General features: G+C 37.8%; 1 protein-coding gene across 1 annotated transcript in view; it reads right to left on the bottom strand.

Annotated features, from left to right (window-relative positions):
- LOC124993680 (serine/threonine-protein kinase PAK 2-like) overlaps nt 1-19,407 on the bottom strand; it is a 255,555-nt gene that overhangs the window by 100,628 nt on the left and 135,520 nt on the right. Inside the window, 1 exon segment of the mRNA XM_047565498.1 lies at nt 1,888-2,014. Coding sequence (XP_047421454.1) covers nt 1,888-2,014 — 127 coding nt within the window.

Below are 19,407 nucleotides of genomic sequence, written 5' to 3'. Positions count from 1 at the left end.
TATTTGTTTTTTTTTTCCTCTGATCTAATTTTATTTATTTTATTCCTTCTGTTAACTTTGGGGTATTTTGTTTTTTATTGTCTATTTTATGTTTCTTTTGTTGTTGTTTTTTTGTTTCTCGAGTTCCAGAAGGAGTATGTGAGTCAGATTTCTATTTCTATACTAAGAATCTGAGATAACTCATAACAAAAGAAGATTATTTTACCTCAGTTTTGGAGTTTCTTCCCGTGATTGACCATGTTACTTTAACCTGGGGTGAGAAAGGAACTCAGGATGGAAATGCATGTAGGAACAAAACTGCTCACCTCATAGCTGGGAATGAAAGAATAGGCAGGGACTGGAGTCCCACCACCCTCCTCATACAAAGTTACCCCCCACAAAGACACGCCCATTACAGATTCCCACATCCTCTGAAGTATCAAACTGGGAACGTTGCCTTTACCATATGCACCTTGGGGAAACATGCAGAATCCAAATTTCATCAAGGTCTATAATTAGTCTGATCATTTAGGTCATTCTCCTTTTCTACTACAGTTATTAATCAGTATAACCTTCCATTTTATTACCCCTTTTACTGCAGTCAATAAGATTGGGTATGTTGTATTTTCACTTTTGTTCATCTGATGGTATTTTCTAATTTCCACTTCAATTTTGTGTTTGATTCATTGTTTGTTCAAGACTGTGTGGTTTCATTTTTGCCTATTACAAATATTTCCAGTTTTTTTTCTACCAACGCTTTCTAATTTCATTCCATTAGAATTGGAAAAATATACTTGGTATGATTTCAGTCTTCTAAGTTTATTCTTATTCAGTGACTCAAATAGATATATAGGTATATCTGTCCTAGAGAGTTTTCCATGTGCAATTGAGAAGACCGTATTTGACTGTTGCTGGGTGAAAAGTGCCAAGTGTATATCTTAGGTCCATTTAATCTGCAGTGTTATTCTAGCCCTTTGTATCTTTAATGATCTTCTGTCTGTATGTTCTCTCCCTATTGACAGTGGGGTATTAAAGTTACTAATGTGTTACTATTTCTTGTTTCAGTTCTGTCAATGGTTTTTTTATGTATTATGATGCTCTGATATTGGGTGCATGTATATTGATAATTTTTTCCATTTGTCCCATTGATTGACACATTTATCATTATATAATGTCCTTCTAAGTAGATTAAATATATTAGAGAAGGAATTCCCAGTGTCACAGGTATGGAAGCTACAGCAGCAACCATTGGCACAAGCCAGAATTGTAACTCCGTGAACAGAATAAATTGATAAGGGATTCAAAGTGACCTGCATATTGGGGTGGACTGTGGCATGTCTGGATACAAATTAGCCTGGAGAAAGTTTTACATAGGAGAATGAACCTCAGAAAAGAAATCAGGTTCTGCAAGAAATGTAATGAACTGATTATTTGCTTCTACATCACATGCTTGGAAAACAAGAAGGTCCCTTTGGTTCAGCCTTCCAGCATGGTGCAGAAATTTCTCAAGGTATGCTGATTTAAATATTTCTGAACAATTGGCTTTCAGCAAACTGACGTGAGCCCACCTAGGCCTAAAGCCCACCTCCAGGATTTCCACCTGCTGGATTAAACCTCTCACCTTAGCAACCCAACCCTGAGGGGAGCAAACATCACACTACATGCTGCAGAGAAGGGAAGCTCAGAAATGTCGGATCTCCAATAGAAAAAAATTCCCCAACTTTTCATAGAGATTTATCTTCACATATATTCATCTCCCCTCACATTCCACCATTATTCAAAATAATTATTTTTTTGTATCACTTTATTGATGACTAGGATGTCTCATTAGTATATTTCCGTTTTCATTGTATATATTTTTTCTCTCAATTTTGTTTTCTTCGATTCTCTTTTTTTTATCCTGCTTACCGCTAAACTCTTTCTCTGTCTTCCACTCTTCTTTAATTTTCACTTCTATCATCTCCTTACTCTTAATCATCACATCCAATACTTCTTCTGCTCTCCCATTGTCCACCCTTTCCAAAATAGAAAACATCTGCCAAAGTTACATTTTTAATTTAGGCAATTACTGTACATATCATTTTTGTTTATTGTGACAAAACTGTAAACATCTCCTCAGGAGATAATTTAGTTTGAGGTTGTTTGTATTCTTTGAGATTATTATTTGTCTCTCCCTTTAAGATGAGGAACATGAATCTTAAGGTAGAAGCCCCACCTCGTGAGATCCATAGTACTGGATTGGGTGACACGCAAACAACATGAAACAATAAGGAACATATTGCCCCAAACAAAACAAGATGCTCCATTAATAAATTCCCCTAATGTAAAAGTGGAAGCTATATCAGGGAAAGAAATAAGAATGTACATAGTAAAACTGATCTGACAGGGAAAAGACAACTTAAGAATTGACAGTAGGCAAAAAATAAAGGAAATGAAAGATCACTTTAATAAAGAGATACAGTTTCTGAAAAATATTCAAGCAGTAATCCTTGAAAAGATGTAATCAATAAACCAAATTAAAAATTAAATGGAAAGCATGACAAACAGGCTAGACAACTTGGAAGACAGATTCTTAGTCATTGAAGACAAAAGTTATCATCTTGAAAATCAAGTTGACAAAGAGAGATAATGTTAAGAGACCATGAACAGAATTTCCAAAAAATATGGGATGATGTGTAAAGATCAAACATAGGATTTAACAGGACAGATGAAGACATAGAGGTAAAAAACAAAGGAATGCACAAACTTTTCAATGAAATCCTATCAAAAAATTGCTGAAACCTAAAGAATGAAATGGAAAACAAATACAGGAGGCTTGCAGAAACCAAATGTACAAAACTACAGCAGGCCAACATCAAGGCACATTATAAGGAGAATGACTAACATATAGCATGAGGAGAGAATCTTAAAGGCTATAAGAGAAAACAATCATATTACATATAGGGGAAACCAATTGAAATCTCAGGTCATTTCTCAACGTAGACATTCAAAGCTAGGAGGTTCTGGAATAATATATTTCAAGATACGAAGAAAAAAAGAAAAAAGGATGGCAACCAATGATTTTGTATCCAGAAAAAATAAGCTTCACATTTGAAAATGAAATACAAATCTTCCATGATTACAAAAAGTTAAAATAATCCACAACTAGAAACTCTGCTCTATAGAACATTCTAAACAGAATATTCCTTGAGGATGAAATGGAAAAAACAAGTGAAAAGCAGCAAAAGAAAGAACTTTACCAAAGAATTATTAAGGAAGGAGAAACCAATTCAAATTAAAACCCAGAAATAAACCAAAATGACCAGAAATACAGCTTATATCTCAACAATAACCTTGAATGTTAATGGCGTAAACTCATCAATCAAAAGACATACAATGACAGATTGGATGAAAAAAGAAGACCGAACAATATGATGTCTCCAAGCCACTCTCTTCATAGGCAAATACATCCACAGACTGAAGGTAAGAGCATGGGAAACAAATGTGTCACTCATCTGGATTGTGTCAACAAGCAGGGGTTTCTATCTTCATATCAGATAGAGTGGACTTTAAGACAAAGTTAATTGGGAAAAAAAAGGACATTCTATACTGCATAAGGGATCTTATGTGCATCTATATACATCAAACAAACATTCTCAGTTTCAAGTATCAACAAAGAAAAATATTGGGTAGAGTTAACATACCTCCCTAACTACTGGATTGATCTTCCAAAGAAAAGATAAATACAGAAAGTACAGAACTAAATAATCCAATCAATAATTTAGAGTCAACAGACATTTATAGAATATTTCATCCATCAATGTGCAAATACACTTTCTTCATAGCATCACATGGATTCTTCCCTAGAATAGAACATATCTTATGCAACAAAGCAAATCAGTAAAAAAAAAAGGAGTGGAGATATTACCCTGAATTCTATCAGATCATAATGAAGTTAATTTAGATATCAATGATAAAATAAAAAATAGAAGCTACATTAAAACCTGGAGACTCCATAATAAACTATACTAGGATGACTTCTGGTTTATGTGACAAGGATAAAAGTTCTACAAATTGATTTGAGGATGGGATAAAGATAGGTAGACTAAAGAGTACTGGTGGGATATTCCCCAGGGAGGAGAACGAAGTGGGATTTTGATGAGTTCAGAATTGCAAAAGATGGAATCTGAATATTCACGTAATGAAAATTTCTCTCTCTACAGGATCAAAAAAAATTATGGTCTTTTGGTTTCCATTAAAATAAACAAACAAACAAGTAGTGGGGCATGGTGGCATATGCCTGTAATCCCAGCAACTTGGGAGGTCAGTCAGTAAGATCACAATTTCAAGGAAAGTCTCAGCAAATTAATGAGGCTATAAGCAAATTAGCCAAACCCTGTCTCTAAATAAAAATAGCATAAGGTCTGTGGATGTAGCGCAGTGTTTAAGTGCCCCTGGGATTAATCTCTATTACCAAAAAAATGAATATAATCACCTCCTGGTATTCCTCATGTCCACCTGCTACAGGCTTGTATTTTTTGTGGTCTTCACAGCTAAGTGGCTCCTATGTATCTTCTCCTTGACAAAGGTTACCATTCAACACTTCTTCAGTTTCACTTCCTATCTCCACCTCCCATTCCATCAAAACTGCTTTGAAAAGGTCAGATATGGCTTTCCTACTGAAAAAGCAAATGATAATTATCTTTTTTCAACTTAATGCCTCAAGAGCATTAGATGGCGTTGATCTGATCCTTAAGTCCACAAAATGACTTGCATAGCACTGTACAACATAAGAACTAGAAAATGAGAGAATAATCACACATGTAATTTACATTAGTGTAATAATGATAACACTTAAATATATGATGCAGCCATGCATTTATGGGCATTTTAGATGGAAAGTGAAACTATTACAATGGATAGTTCAAAACAACAGTCACGAAAATCATGGCATTTTTCATCTTATTATTATTATACCAAAACCTAAGCCTCTACCTTTACTTTAATCCTGTTGTTTTCTCAAACATGCCCAGATTATTACACTAAAAGTCAGAATTCCCATCTTAGATAAAAATCAGGATCCTCACAAGGCACTACACAGTGCCTCATTTCTCTGGCGACCTTACTGCGTATTGTTTGCTCAATGCACTGTAACCATGCTGAAATCCTTGAAGATCTTTCAGTGTACCAGGAAATGTTCTTCTCTAGGTAAATAAGCATCTCTCTCTTACATCTTGTGTTCAAATGTCGCCTCAGTGAAGCCCTACAAATGTAACCTTTTAAAAGCAAACCCCTGACTCTCTCTCTCCCTCTCTATCTCTCTAACTCTCTCTCTCTCTGTCTCTCTCTCCTTACCAGGAAGATTACTTAAAGCATCCATTGCTTTATCTATTCATCTGCATAAGGGCATCTCTGTTGGCTTCTTTGTTATACAATCTTGCGTGGAGCATGCATTCTACCCTCGTTTATAACTCATTAGAACAAAATTTAAAATACCAAAGGCAAAAGAAAGAGTCAATACCTAATGAATTATTCTTATATACCTTATTGCTTCTCCCCTACCAATAGAATGTATATCCTACAACAGCAGGAATTTTTGTTGGTTCTCTGGGCAGCAACTTAAACACTGCCTAGCCAAGGCAGGTACACAATTTAATATTGGCTTAATGAATACAAGAAACTAGAGGTTTTTGAAAATTGTTCTGAAAAGTATTCTAAATTAATCACCTGAAAATTATTATGACTGTTTATTTGAACTGTAATCATTGGCAATGGGGCCAAAAGCATTCAGGAGAAAATGTCCCCATCCCATTTCCTCTGTTGTATGGCCTTTGTTCTCTTAGTCAAATACTTTCAAGGGTCAATGTTATACACTCATCAGTACCTCCTTCTCTGTTACAGCCTAATAATATTCTACTGTTCATCAAATGACAGCTAATTGGGTGGTTGCCACTTTTTGCTCTTCTACATAATTCTGCTGTGGACACTTGGTGCAAGTTTTGTGTGCACATGTGCTATTGTTCCCTTTTTCCTTTTGTCAGTGTCATGGATTGAACCCAGGGCCTTGTGCACGCTGGTCACTCTACCATTGACTTACCTCTCCCACTCCATGGACATATGTTTTCCTTCACTTGGATATATACCTAGTAGTGAAATAGCTAGGTCATGGGGGAAGTGAATATTACCTTTCTGAGGATCTGTCAAATTGTTTCTAAAGCAGTTATTTTAAATTCCCACCAGCAATATATGAGATTCAATCTTGTTTTTTAATTTTTATTTTTGCGGTACACGGAGTTGAACTCAGGAGTGTTCCACTTCTAAACTATATCCACAGCCTTCTTTCTTTTATTGTGAGAAGGAATTTTGAAAAGCTCCCCAGGCTGCCTTAAAACTTGAAATCCTCCTACCTCAGCCTCCCAAGTACCTGGGATTACAGGTGTGCACCACTGAGCCTCGCCAACAATTTCAATTTTCCCACATTCTCACCAGCACTGGTTATTGTCTGACATAAGGTCTAAAGTGGTGTTCTCTGGTTTTGGTTTATATTTTCTGAATGACTAATGATGAGGGGCCAATGCAGAGATAGGACAATGGGTGAAGTTCTTCACCTCACCTGCTAGAGTATTTACTTGTTCAGAGTCAACTCTGAGAATGAACTTGAACATTATCAGTTATATACCTTTCTCAGAGTTGTGATCTTGCTATCCTCTTTTCTGAACTTGGAGGTCAGAGGCTGAAGTTCTAAGTTGATAACATGATTTCCACATCCAGGATACTTAAATGTGTAGGAAAATATACCTTAAGTGTGTAGGAAAAGCATCTATGGATGGAGGTGTGGATAATGGTAGAAGCTTGCCTGGCATGTGTCATGTCAGGCCCTGGGTTCTGTACCCTGCAACACATATAAATAAATAAAATAAAAGATCCATTGTCAACTAAAAAAATATTTAAAAATAAATGTATCAAACTATGGTACATCAACTATGTACAAAGGTGAGAATATTCCTACTCATACTCCAAACAAGAAACCATACCACTAACTAATAAAAATCTACACTCTTTGACCCACACATTCAGCTCTATACCTCAGAAGCAATGTGATTTGTAGATTCAAAGTAAGGGTAGAGATTAGGTTTCCTCAAATGATTCTAAATTCTTGACCAATGAACATCTAAAGTTAATAGCTTCTAGGAATGGTTTTACACTACAGCACACCTCAGAAGACATAATTACATTTTGACTATTAAGCTCTTTTATTGTTTTTTAAAAATAATTTAATAATAAAGCAATTTGGACTGGGATTAAAATATTTTGATGATGTTGCATACTGCCCCCTTTTGCTTTTTCTTCCTACAACAGAGTGGGAATTATTAGGAGGACATTTATCCTGAATAATACATTTTCTCCTAAAAGTTATAGTAAAACTAAAGAGATCCAAAGAGCAGGGAAAAATCACCAAAGGTGGACAACAAACCTAAATGCACTGAATCAGGCAAAGGTCAAGACACTGAAACTTCTTTAGAAGCAAATAAAGAGAAACTAGAATCAGTAAGTATACAATTTAGCAGAGAGCATAGAAGAAAAAAATATATTTAAGTGCAGTTGTACTGACAAGGTACTCACCAGCATTAATCTACTCCAACTATCTCAAGATAACAGAAAACCTACTTTAGTACTTGATGCTAATTTTGTGTAAAGTCAGGATGAGTATTTACAGATATCCCTTCTACTGTTAAAGCCATTCAGTTAATTATTAATTACTGGCATTAGATCTGCAAGCTTCAGACAGTTTCTTATTTACATAGGAATGAATAATAGTTATGAACTGCTTCATAACTAAACCTAAGTAGGATATTTTGTAAACTATTGTTTTCAGAGTTCCTTCCATATTAGTACATTTATGTGCCTCGATTAAAAACTATATTACAGTAATAAAAATACCATTCCTTTACTGTTTAACATTTAATGTAGATTTAGTGTTTCTTTTCCATGATGCAGAGAATAACTTTTAACTAATTATGGTACACATAAGTAATAATTCTATAGGACTAAATATGGAAAAGAGTAATGTTAAGAAAAATAATAATAATAATAAAAATAATAATAATATTTATATTATGGTGTCATATGACACCAGTGTTGGCACGTTGATCTTGATTCTTCCAGAACTGTAAGATATTAATTTCTGTTCTCAATCTACTACTCACTATAGAGTATAAATGACCAATATTGAAATATTTTGTTATACAAGCACATATTGTGGCATTTATTTGATCCAGCTCAAAGTTTTCAAATGTGATAATCTTTTTAAAGTTGCAAAAAAAAAATCATGAATTTTTTTCTCTTATCTGCTTCTCTTTCCCCGTGATCCAGTTTTATTTATTTTCCTCCTTCCATTAACATTGGGCTTATTTTGTTTTTTTATTGTCTGTTTTTATGTTTCTTTTCTTGTTGTTTTTGTTTGTTTTTCGAGTTCCTGAAAGTGTATGTGAGTCAGACTTCCATTTCTATAATAATAATCTGACATAACTCATAAGGAAAGAAGTTTTATTTTAGCTCAATTTTGGAGTTTCTTGCCATGATTGACCATGTTACTTTAACCTGTGGTGAGAAAGGAACTCATGATGGAAGTGCATGCAGGAGCAAAACTGCTCACTCATAGCTGGGAGTGAAAGAAAGAATAGGCAGGGGCTGGAGTCCCACCACACTCCTTATTTAAAGTCATCCCCCACTAAGGCACACCCATTACACGTTCCCACATTCCTCAGCAGTATCAAACTGGTAACCCTGCCTTTACCATATGGACCTTGGGAAAACACGAGGTATCTAAATTACATCAAAGTCTAAAGTTAGGCTGATTATTTAAAATCTTTCTTCTTTTGAAGTAAAGGTATTAGTCACTATAAGCTTCCATTTTTGTACCCCTTTTGCTTCAGCCAATAAGACTGGGTATGTTCTTTTTCAATTTTGTCCACCTGATGGTATTTTCTCATTTCCCCTTTGATTTCTTTTTGATTCATTGCTTGTTCAACTGTGTGGTTTCATTTTCGCCTATTGGAAAAATTTCGAGTTCTCCTTCTACCATTTCTTTCAAGTTTAATTGAATTAGAATGGAGCATACATACTTGGTGTGATTTCAAACTTCTAAGTTTATTCTTACTCAGTGACTCTTTAGATATTTAGATATATCTGTCCTACAGAGTGTTCCATGTGCACTTGGGAAGACTGTATTCGACTGTTGATGGTTGGAAAGTGCCACGTATGTTTCTTAGGTCCACTTAATCTGCAGTGTCATTCTAGTCCTCTGTATCTTTAATGATCTTCTGTCTCTAAGTTATCTCCCTATTGAAAGTGGGGTATTAAAGTCCCAGTAAATAAAATTACTAATGTGTTACTATTTATTCCTTCAGTTCCTTCAATGGTTTATGTATTCTGATGCTTTGTTATTGAGTGCATGCACATTGATATATTTTTTCATGTGCCCGATTAATTGACCCATTTATCATTATATAATGTCCTTCTTTGACTCTTTTTACAGTTGTTTATTCGAATTCTATTTTACCAGATGTACCTGTCACTACTGTGCTTGCTTATGGTTACTGTGTCCATGAAATATATTCCCATCCTTACATTCTGTGAGTCCTTAATTATAAATTGAATTTCCTGTAGATATTATTTTGAGAAATCTTTTTTCCTTATTTTTTATCCAGTCATTCACTCTAAGTATTTGGATTGGGATGTTTAATTCACTTGCACTTAGTGTAATTATGAATAGGGGAGTATTTAATTATGGTCCGTGACATTAAACCAAGAAAAGCAGAGCACCTCTGTGAGTGGGTTGAATAGATAAAACGTTGGATGGTCTTTGCTGGAATTTAATACTGTACACTCAAAGAAATTGGAAACTCAGTCGATCAAATATATTAGGGAAGGAATTCCCAGTGTCACAGCTATGGAAGCTACAGCAGCAACCATTGGCACAAGCCGGAATAGTTACTCCATGAACAGGGTAAATTGATAAGGGATTCAAAGTAAACTGCATATTAGGGGAGAACCGTGGCATGTCTGTGTATGGATAATTTAGACACCAAAGACACTGCCTGGGCTGCTGTAAAATATCTTTTGCAGGAAACAAAAAGCTGCATCTCTCCCAACAGTGTGCAGAGGGCAAAGGAAAGGAACCATTTTGCAGCCTGAGCATGGTCCCCACAGCAGCTGAGGAAGACAATTTCTCACAGAATTGATTCAGGCCCAAAAACTACCCTGGTAAACCATGATGCATGACAGAGTTGGGACTAAGTGACCTGGAACAAAGCAACCAGGCTGTATATTGTTTGCTTTACATGAGGTTATTATTTGTCTCTCCCTTTATGGTGAGGAACATGTGTCTCAAGGTAAAAACTCTACTTCCTCAGATCCACATTGCTGGGTGTGTAGACACCCAAACAACATAAAAAATAAGAAACAAATTGTCCCAAACAAACAAAGATTCTCCAATAATAGAAACCACTAATTCCACAGTGGAAGCTCTATCAGAGAAGGAGTTACTAAAACTGATCTGCCTGGGAAAGGACAACTTAAGGAGTGACATTAGACAGAGATCCCAGGAAATGTAAGATCACTTTAATAAAGAGAGATTCTGAAAAATAATGAAGCAGTAACCCTTGAAATGATGCAATCATTAAACCAAATTAAAAATTCAATGGAAAGCATGACCAAAGACTAGACGACGTGGAAGACACATTCTTAGGCAATGAAGACAAAGTTATCATCTTGAAAAGCAAGTTGAACATGGAGAGAAGATGTTGAGAGACCATGAACAGAATTTCCAAGAAATATGAGATAACCGAAAAGACCAAATTTAATATTTAACAGGATAGATGAGGGCATAGAGATAAAAAGTAAAGGAATGCACAAACTTTTCAATGAAATTATATCAGAACACTACTGAAACCTAAAAAATGAAAAGGAAAATTAAATAGAGGAGGCTTGGAGGACACCAAAAGTACTAAACTAAAACTGACCCATATCAAGGCACATTATAATGAGAGTGAGTAATATACAGAATAAAAAAGAATCTTAAAGGCCATGAGAAAATAATCAAATTACATTTTGTGGGAAACCAATTCTAACTTCAGCTCATATCTCAACCCAGACTGTCAAATATTGGAGGTCTTGGAATGATATATGTCAAGTTCTGAACAAAAAGAAATGGATGGTAAGCAAGAATTTTGTATCCAGCAAAATTAAACTTTAGATTTGAAGATGAAATAAAAATCTTCCATGATTTAAAAAGTTAGAAGCATTCACAACTAGAAATCCTGCACTACAGAACATTGCCAACAAAATATTCCATGAAGCTGAAATGAAAAAGAAAAAAGTGAAAATCAGCAAAGTAAAGAACGACACTAAAGGAATTATCAAGGAAAGGAAAAATTAAGTTAAATTAAAAGCAAGAAATAAACCAAAATGAGCAGAAATACAAGTTGTATCTCAATAAAAACCTTGAATGTTAATGGCCTAAACTCATCAATCAAAAGACATTGAATGACACATTGGATGAAAAAAGTAGACCCAAGAATATACTGTCTCCAAGCGACTCACTTCATAGGCAAATACATCCACAGACTGAAGGTAAGATCATGGGAAAAAAATGTATCATTCATATGGATTGTGTAAACGAGCAGGGGTTTCTATCCTCATATCAGAGAGAGTGAACTTTAAGTAAAAGTCAATCAAAAGGGACAAAAAGGACATTCCATACTGCATAAGGGATCATCTATCTACAATCAAACAAATATTCTCAGTTTCTAGTATCAAATAGAGACAAGCAAGAACACTGGGTGGATTTAACATAACCCTCTCATTACTGGACAAATCTTCCAAACAAATGCTAAATGAAGTGCTGCATCTATTTCCTGCCACTCTGACACTTGACACGGTCTGTTGGAGTAGAGGATCCAACACTTGACATGGTTCTGTTGATCATCCTACCTCTTGGGGGCCATAGGTGTGGCATGTCTCCATGTGTAGTTTCTTTTTAATATTAATAATCAGTATATTATTAGAAACTTATTGGAAAACACATTGGAAAGGTTTTACTGTATAGGGACACAAAATAGTGCACAATAAAATTTAGCAGTAATACATAGATAAAATATATGAAAATAAACAATTGTGGCTGTGCTTGAGTTTAAAGGAGCCTGTGATTGCTTTAATGGAATAATAGATGGACAAAGAGGCATTCCTCTGAGCTTGGATGTGGTGTTTAGCCTTCGTTGCTTTCCTAGTTTTAATAGTTGCTTCTAGGGACACTTTACATAATACAAACATTTAGGTTAGTCATAAATATAATTTTTGCTTTACCTATATTTAGTCTAATTCTTTGAGAATCAGAATAAGATTTTAACTGCCATTATATGAATTAGAATAGACTAAATATTAACTAGAATTTGATTTTTTTGCCCCTTAATAATAGTAAAAGTTTCTCACTGTTAAACACTGGAGTTCATGTTGGGGGTGGTTTCTCAGAAAAACTAGTAATGTGTTTGTACAGGTTAAAGGCTAGCAGATCATCGTGCCCTCAGTTTAGCTGGGAGACGAAATTGTTTTAATCTAGCTGGGAAAAAAGATTGTTTTGGTCTGGACTGTCATACAGAGAGAATGTGTACTGGGTGGATTTAACATACACCTCTCATTACTGGACAGATCTTACAAACAAACGCTAAATGAAGAAAGTAGAGAACTAAATAATACAATCAATAATTTAGGGTTAACAGACATACATAGAATATTTCGTCCATCAATGAGCAAACACTCTATCTTCTAGGCATCACAGGGATCCTTCTCTAAAATAGACCATATCTTATGCCACATAGCAACTCAGTAAAAACAAAAGGAAAGGAGATATTCCCCTGAAAACTATCAGATCATACTGAAGTTAATTTAGATGTCAATGACAAAATAAAAATAGAAACTACACTAACACCAGGAGGCAACATGATACACTAAATCTAGGATGATTTTGATTTAAGTAACAAGGGTAAAAGTTCCAGAAATTGATTTGATGATGGTATAAAGACAGGCAGATTTAAGGGTACTGGTAGGATGTTCTCCAGGGAGGGGAATGATGTGGGATTATGATGAGTTCAGAATTGCAGAAGATTGAATCTGAATATCCACAGGACCAACTTATCTCTCTCTACAGGATCAGTAAAAAAATTGTGTTCTTTTCATTTCCACTAAGGAAACAACAATACAAGTAGCAGGACATGGTGGCATATGCCTGTAATCCCCCCAAATTAGGAGATGAGGCAGGAAGATCACAAGTTCAAAGTCAGCCTCAGCAATTTGGTGAGGCTGTAAATAACTTAGCCAGATCCCATCTCTAAATAAATAACAAAAAGTCTGGCGATGTAGCTCAGTGTTTAAGTGCACCTCGGTTTAATCCCGAGTACCAAAATAAATAAATAAAATCACCTCCTGGAATCCCTCATGGTCCACCTGCTATAGGTGTGTATTTTATTGTGGTCTTCACAGCTAAGTGTTTTTTATGTATCTTCTCCTTGCACAAACTACTATACACTTCTTCAGTTCTACACTTCCTGACTCCACCACCCACTCCTTCAAAACTGCTTTGACAAGGGTCAGATGTGGCTTTTCTACTGACAAATTAAATGGTCAATTTCTGTTCTCAGTTCCTCAAGAGCATTTGATGGAGTCAATCTACTCCTTAAGTCCACAAGTTCACTGACTTAGCATTATACAGCATAAGAAATAGAAAGTGAGAGCACAATAACACATGTAATTTACGTTAGTGTAATAAAGAGAACACTTCAATGAATAAGGCAACCATGCATTTATGGGCATTCTAGATGGAAAGTTAAACTATTACAATGGATAGTTCAAAACCACAGTCACCAAAGGAATGGCATTTTTCATCTTATTATTATTATACCAAAACCTAAAGCCATTGCCTTTACTTTGATCCTGTTGTCTTCTCAAACATGCCAAGATTTCAAAGCAAACTGGTCAAGGGCAATGGCATAGAAGAGAGTGAAGCTAGTTTTAAGACCAAGTCACCCATTATTTCTGTCATTGCACAGCATTTATGCTCACATTTTTTCTCACCTTGAACTCCACATAAAAATTAAAACACAATTCCATTTATATTAGCACACTCAAAATGAAATACTTAGGTATAAACCTAACAAAGTCTATATAAGGTCTACAATAGGAAAACAAAATCTGATCAACAAAATCAAACAAGAACTAAATAACTGGGGAGATGTTCCATCTTCATGGAGAGGAAGACTCAATCTTTTCAAGATCTTAGTTATTCTCAATTTACCTTATAGAATCAACGCAATTCCAAATAAATTTTTACTAAGTTATATTGTGGATATTGACAAAGTGATTCTAAAGTCTGTATGAAAACCCAAAATACTCATAATAAACAATGCAACATTGAGAAGAACAAATTTGGAAGACCGATATCACCTGACTTCAAGAATTACTATCCATCCACATCATCGAGAGAGCAGAAAAAGATAATATAAAGACAAATCATAGACTGGGTGACATTGTTTTCAAATGACACAAGTTTGACCCAAAATATACAACAACTTTGTAAAAATCACAATAAGAAAACTGTCTTCTTCTTCTCTAGTTCTCCTATTAGATTTTAAAATATACTGTATTTCTTTTAAACTGTCACACTCAATGGTGAAGTCCTACCCTGGGCACTGACTGGCTTTTCCTGTCCCTTATTCTACTTTCTCCTTCCTCCATTTTATTCATTACCCTCGACCCCTCATCCTTTCATACCAGGATGAGTCTCGGCCCAACCTCAAGATCTTTAACTACCAAGATGCAACCACATCAATGTTCATAGCTGCTCAATTCACAATAGCTAGAGTGTGCAACCAACCCAGATGCCCCTCAGTTGATGAATGGATAAAGAAACTGTGGTACATATACAAAATGGAATATTATTTAGCTATAAAGAAGAATAAAATGTAGACATTAGCTGGTAAGTGGATGGAGTTGAGGAATATCATGCTAAGTGATATAAGACAAGCCCAAATATACAAAGCCCGAATGTTTTCTCTGATAGGTGGATGATGATACATAATGGGGTGGGGGAATGGTGTGGAGGCAAGAGAAATATGGAGGAACTTTGAATAGTGAAGAGGAAAATGGTGCAGAAAGGGGTGGGGGAAGGATAGACAATAGACTGAGATAGACATTATAACCCTGGGTCTTGGTATGATTTACAGGAATGGTGTGAATCTAAACAGTGAACAACCATACAAATGAAAAGTTGTACCCCAATTGTGTACAATGAGTCAAAATGCAGTGTGTAAAAATAAAAATAAAAATAAAATGCAGGTTGCAGTCTAGTCTGCCCCCCACTCAAAAAAGTGCTTTAAATAAGCCAACCCCACAGAACCAAACGTCGCATGTTATCTCTGATAAGTGGATGAGGATACACAGCAGGAGCAGGGCAGTTTAAGGGAAGAATGGAGGAACATTGGACTGTGAAGTGGGAAATGAAGGGAGGGGAGTGGGTGTGGAAGGGAAAGGTGGTGGAATGAGACAAACATCATTACCATATATCATGTATGATTACAAGAATGGTGTGACCCTGCATCAACCAGAGAAAGGAAAATTTGTACTCCATTTGTGTACAATGAATTGAAATACATAAATAAAAATTTTAAAAAAAGGAGAAACTACTATACTTCCAGGAGCAGTGGCACACGTCTTTACTGTCAGTAACTTGGGAGGCTCAGGTATGAAGATCACAAGTTCAAGGACAGCCTTAACAATTTAGCAAGGCCATCGATAACTTAGTGATACCCTACCTCAAAACTAAATATCATAAGGAATGGGGATGTAGCTTCAGTGTAAAACACACCAGGTTCAATCCCTACTAAAGAAAAAATAAACTAATTAATAGCAGAACATTTTTGAAAAGTTAAAACACTGTTAACTTTATAGACATAATTTTTGATTAGATGTGTATAAAATATATAAAATATTGGATGGACAGAAGGTATAAAAATACTTGAAGGAATGATAATAACTTTTTGAGAACTGAGCAGTAAATTTAAATTCCTTCCCTTCCACACATGGAACCCTATCAGGCATGAGTAGAATCCAACTGCACTGAATCACCCACACAAGTCTCTCTCCATGGCTCCTCTCCTCAGACTCCTGCTCTAATTCTGTGCCTCAAATGCACTCAAAATGCATAGGACCAAATCAAGTGGCATCTTCTTCTTGCCCCATCTTCTACCCAACTTCCTGCTGCCTCTGCTTCTTCCTCTTATCTTGGGGGAATCAGGGCATCAGGATTCTCTCTGTTCCTTTATCGCTTTTCTTCTATCAGAAATGATGATTCTCTGTTTCTTCGTTCTCTCATTTCTTTCGTGTGCTGGGGATTGAAGATCCTAGGGCCTTGCACATACTAAGAACATGCTTTACCACTCAGTTAGACCCCAGCCAGAAACAGATTGGGCATCAAAACCGCCTCAGTCAAATGGGGCATGGTGGCACACACCTGAAATCCCAGCAACTCAGGACACTGAGGCAGGGGGAATCACAGGTTCAAGGCAGCCTCAGCAACTTAGTGAGATGCTGTTTCAAAATAAGAACCTGAAGGGCCTGGGGATGTAGCTCAGTAGTAAATTGCCCCTGGGTTCCATACCAGTAGCAAATAAATAAAGCCTAGTCACTGCACTGGGGTTGAAGCACACTGCAAACAGCAGGGCCAGCCTACTTTCAGTGTGGTGAGTGCATCTGCAACACGAGGACCTGAGCACCATGTGGAGTGGCCAGGGAAGTGCAGAGAGAGGGGATCATGGAAACCATGCAGGCAACTCAGCCCACAGCACCCAGGTTCATGCAGAGGAGAAGCCCTGAGCGTTAAGCACTAAGACATGCAAGAGAGGAATTTCAGCTACTTCTGGTTGCAGAGGCTGTGTCCTGTGCAGAAAGAGCAGCCTGGAGGATGTCTGCTGGCTTTGCCTAATGATGAGAGCACCACCATGACAGCCAGGGCAGAGTCTGTGCTGATGTGGGCCAGGGAATGAAGGATGGAGCTGGTGAATACGATCAGTTTCTTCATGGAATAAGGAATAGAGAGTAAAACAGGTGTTGTGGACACCCAAGACATTAAGGGTGGGAGTCACTTGTATTTCAGATGAGACAAAACACTTGCAGATAACCACAGAAAAGAATGGTAGTAACAGAACCCCTTTTGGTAAAAACGTCACTGTTTTCATACATAAATACATACGTACATACATACTATTTGCATTCACACATGATTCTAGAAAAATAAAAGCCACAAGGACTTAGGGAGAGAAACTGACAAAAAACGATGAAAGGCTTTTCTGGGGTAGAGAAAGAGGTCTAACCTTGATCATGATGGAGAATACACAGGACAGTGTCCATATGTCAAATTCCCTAACTGTGACTAAATCACGTGAATCTTACTGTTTGTACATTATTCCTCTATAAAGGACTTTATAAAAAGTTCTACTATGGCTCCCAGGTTTCCACTTCTTCCCAAGTAAATTCCATGCTTGGATTTCTGGGCCTTTCTAATCTTGACCCCCACAGGTTCAACCTCATTGCCCATGCCACCCAGTGCTTGATTTAGAGCCCTTTCCCCATCCTCCTCTAACAGCCTACTTTCAGGCTTCTGTGCCTCTTTCCAAAGGTGTGTCTCTCACAAACAAGGCCCTCCTGGCTTCTGCCTCTCCAAAGTCACATGTAGGACACACACACAGTGGCATGTCCTATTCTCCAAACTCACAGTTTCTTCCAGTCTGCTACACCACTCTCAAGAGAGTTCCTGGGTATCTACCAGTGTTATTCTGATGGCAGGTTTTTATCAACACAGGTGCAAGATGGACTTACCTCCCTAACATGCCTCAAATAACATACAGCTTAGAACACATTAGGCTCTCCATGCAATGTCCCCAGGATGGAGAGTGGCCTCAGAGATCCAGGTGGAGGAGAGATCTGAGCTGCATTTTAAGAGGTGGGTCTGGAAGGACTCATGAGCACCATGAGGGCCAAGGGCAGTGGAGAAAGCACAGAAATTGCCTAGTGGCAGGGGTGAAAGATGCCTCCTAACAGCACAAGCATTTGGTTCTGCTTATTTGGTCTTCACAGGGGCGCCTGGCCGTGTTCACTGCCATGACCTGGATGAACAGCTGCATGAGGAGCAGCAGCAAGAGGCCAAAGGACAAAGCCACTAAGAAGCTGTGCTAGGGTTAAGGAGCCAAGGCACTGGACAGTTCCGCCCTGGCCCCGCCTTTCGAACTGACACCTCCTTCCCTGGTCCCACCCCAACTGGCCCCGCCCACCCATGTTCCTCCCTGAACTGGACTGTTAGTCCAATACACCCGAGGTGACCTCACTACACCCCACTATCCTCGTGACTGTCCGTTTTCAACGTTCATTATCACTCTCCGTGGCCCTGCTCCATTCTTTACTCCACAGTCCATCCGATCCTGACTCTCACCCGGACCCGTCACCTTCAACATGTCCTTCACAGGTCCTACCAAGTGACTACTCAAGTCCCACCCCCTCAGGCCACTCTCGGCTACCCCATTCCTCCCTCCTCACCAACCCTCCCTCCCCACCACCCCTGTTCTTCCAGTTTGTGCACTTGGTACTGTGTGGATACGCCACGGCCTTGTCCAGGGAGAAAGGTGTCAGTGTCCTCTGGGCCAGGAAAACCACACAACCTGCCAGCACGGTTCCCAAGTACATGCAAGACGAGAGGAGAAGGAGGAGGAAAGGCCTGATGTTCCTGTGGCCCACGCAGTAGTTCAACCACACGCAGTGCTGGTAAAACTCCTAGGGGAGAGGAAGCAGGACTCAGGGTCTGTCTGGTCTAGACTCCATCACCACCATATCCTGAGGCCTTCCCCAACCCTGCCCTCTAGGCCGTGTGCCTTGGCCCAACGCAGGGCTCCAGCCTCTGGAGAGAAACAGGCATTTCCTTAATTAAAGCACAGTTAGGACACCATTTCTCCTCAGGTCACCTGTCATCAGAAAGTTTTTAGAAACAAGACCTGTGTGGTGACACTTTGAGCAGGATATAGAATGACACTGGTCCTCTATTTTCTCAGATACTGCCTAAGAATGAAAAGATCACCTGTGCCCAGCCACCTTGTGCAGTTGTAAACCCAAGCAGCTTGTGCACAGGAGAGAAGAGCACTCAGAACCCAGGAAACCCTCCTACTTGGACACCCAGAGTGGACAGGCAAAGAGGCCCAGAACAGGACTGCACCAGTCTAAAGGTCTTGGTATGTAGTATCAGCAAGCCACGGGATGGGACAGGCACTGCTCTCCTGTCCCTGACTCCACCAGGCCCAGCACACATGTGGTGCCTTTTGCATGTCAGCACCTGTACAAGCAAGGCCAGCC

Source organism: Sciurus carolinensis, chromosome 9, assembly GCF_902686445.1.
Source record: "Sciurus carolinensis chromosome 9, mSciCar1.2, whole genome shotgun sequence".
Lineage (NCBI taxonomy): Eukaryota > Metazoa > Chordata > Mammalia > Rodentia > Sciuridae > Sciurus > Sciurus carolinensis.
This window is presented reverse-complemented; position numbering and strand designations above follow the sequence as displayed.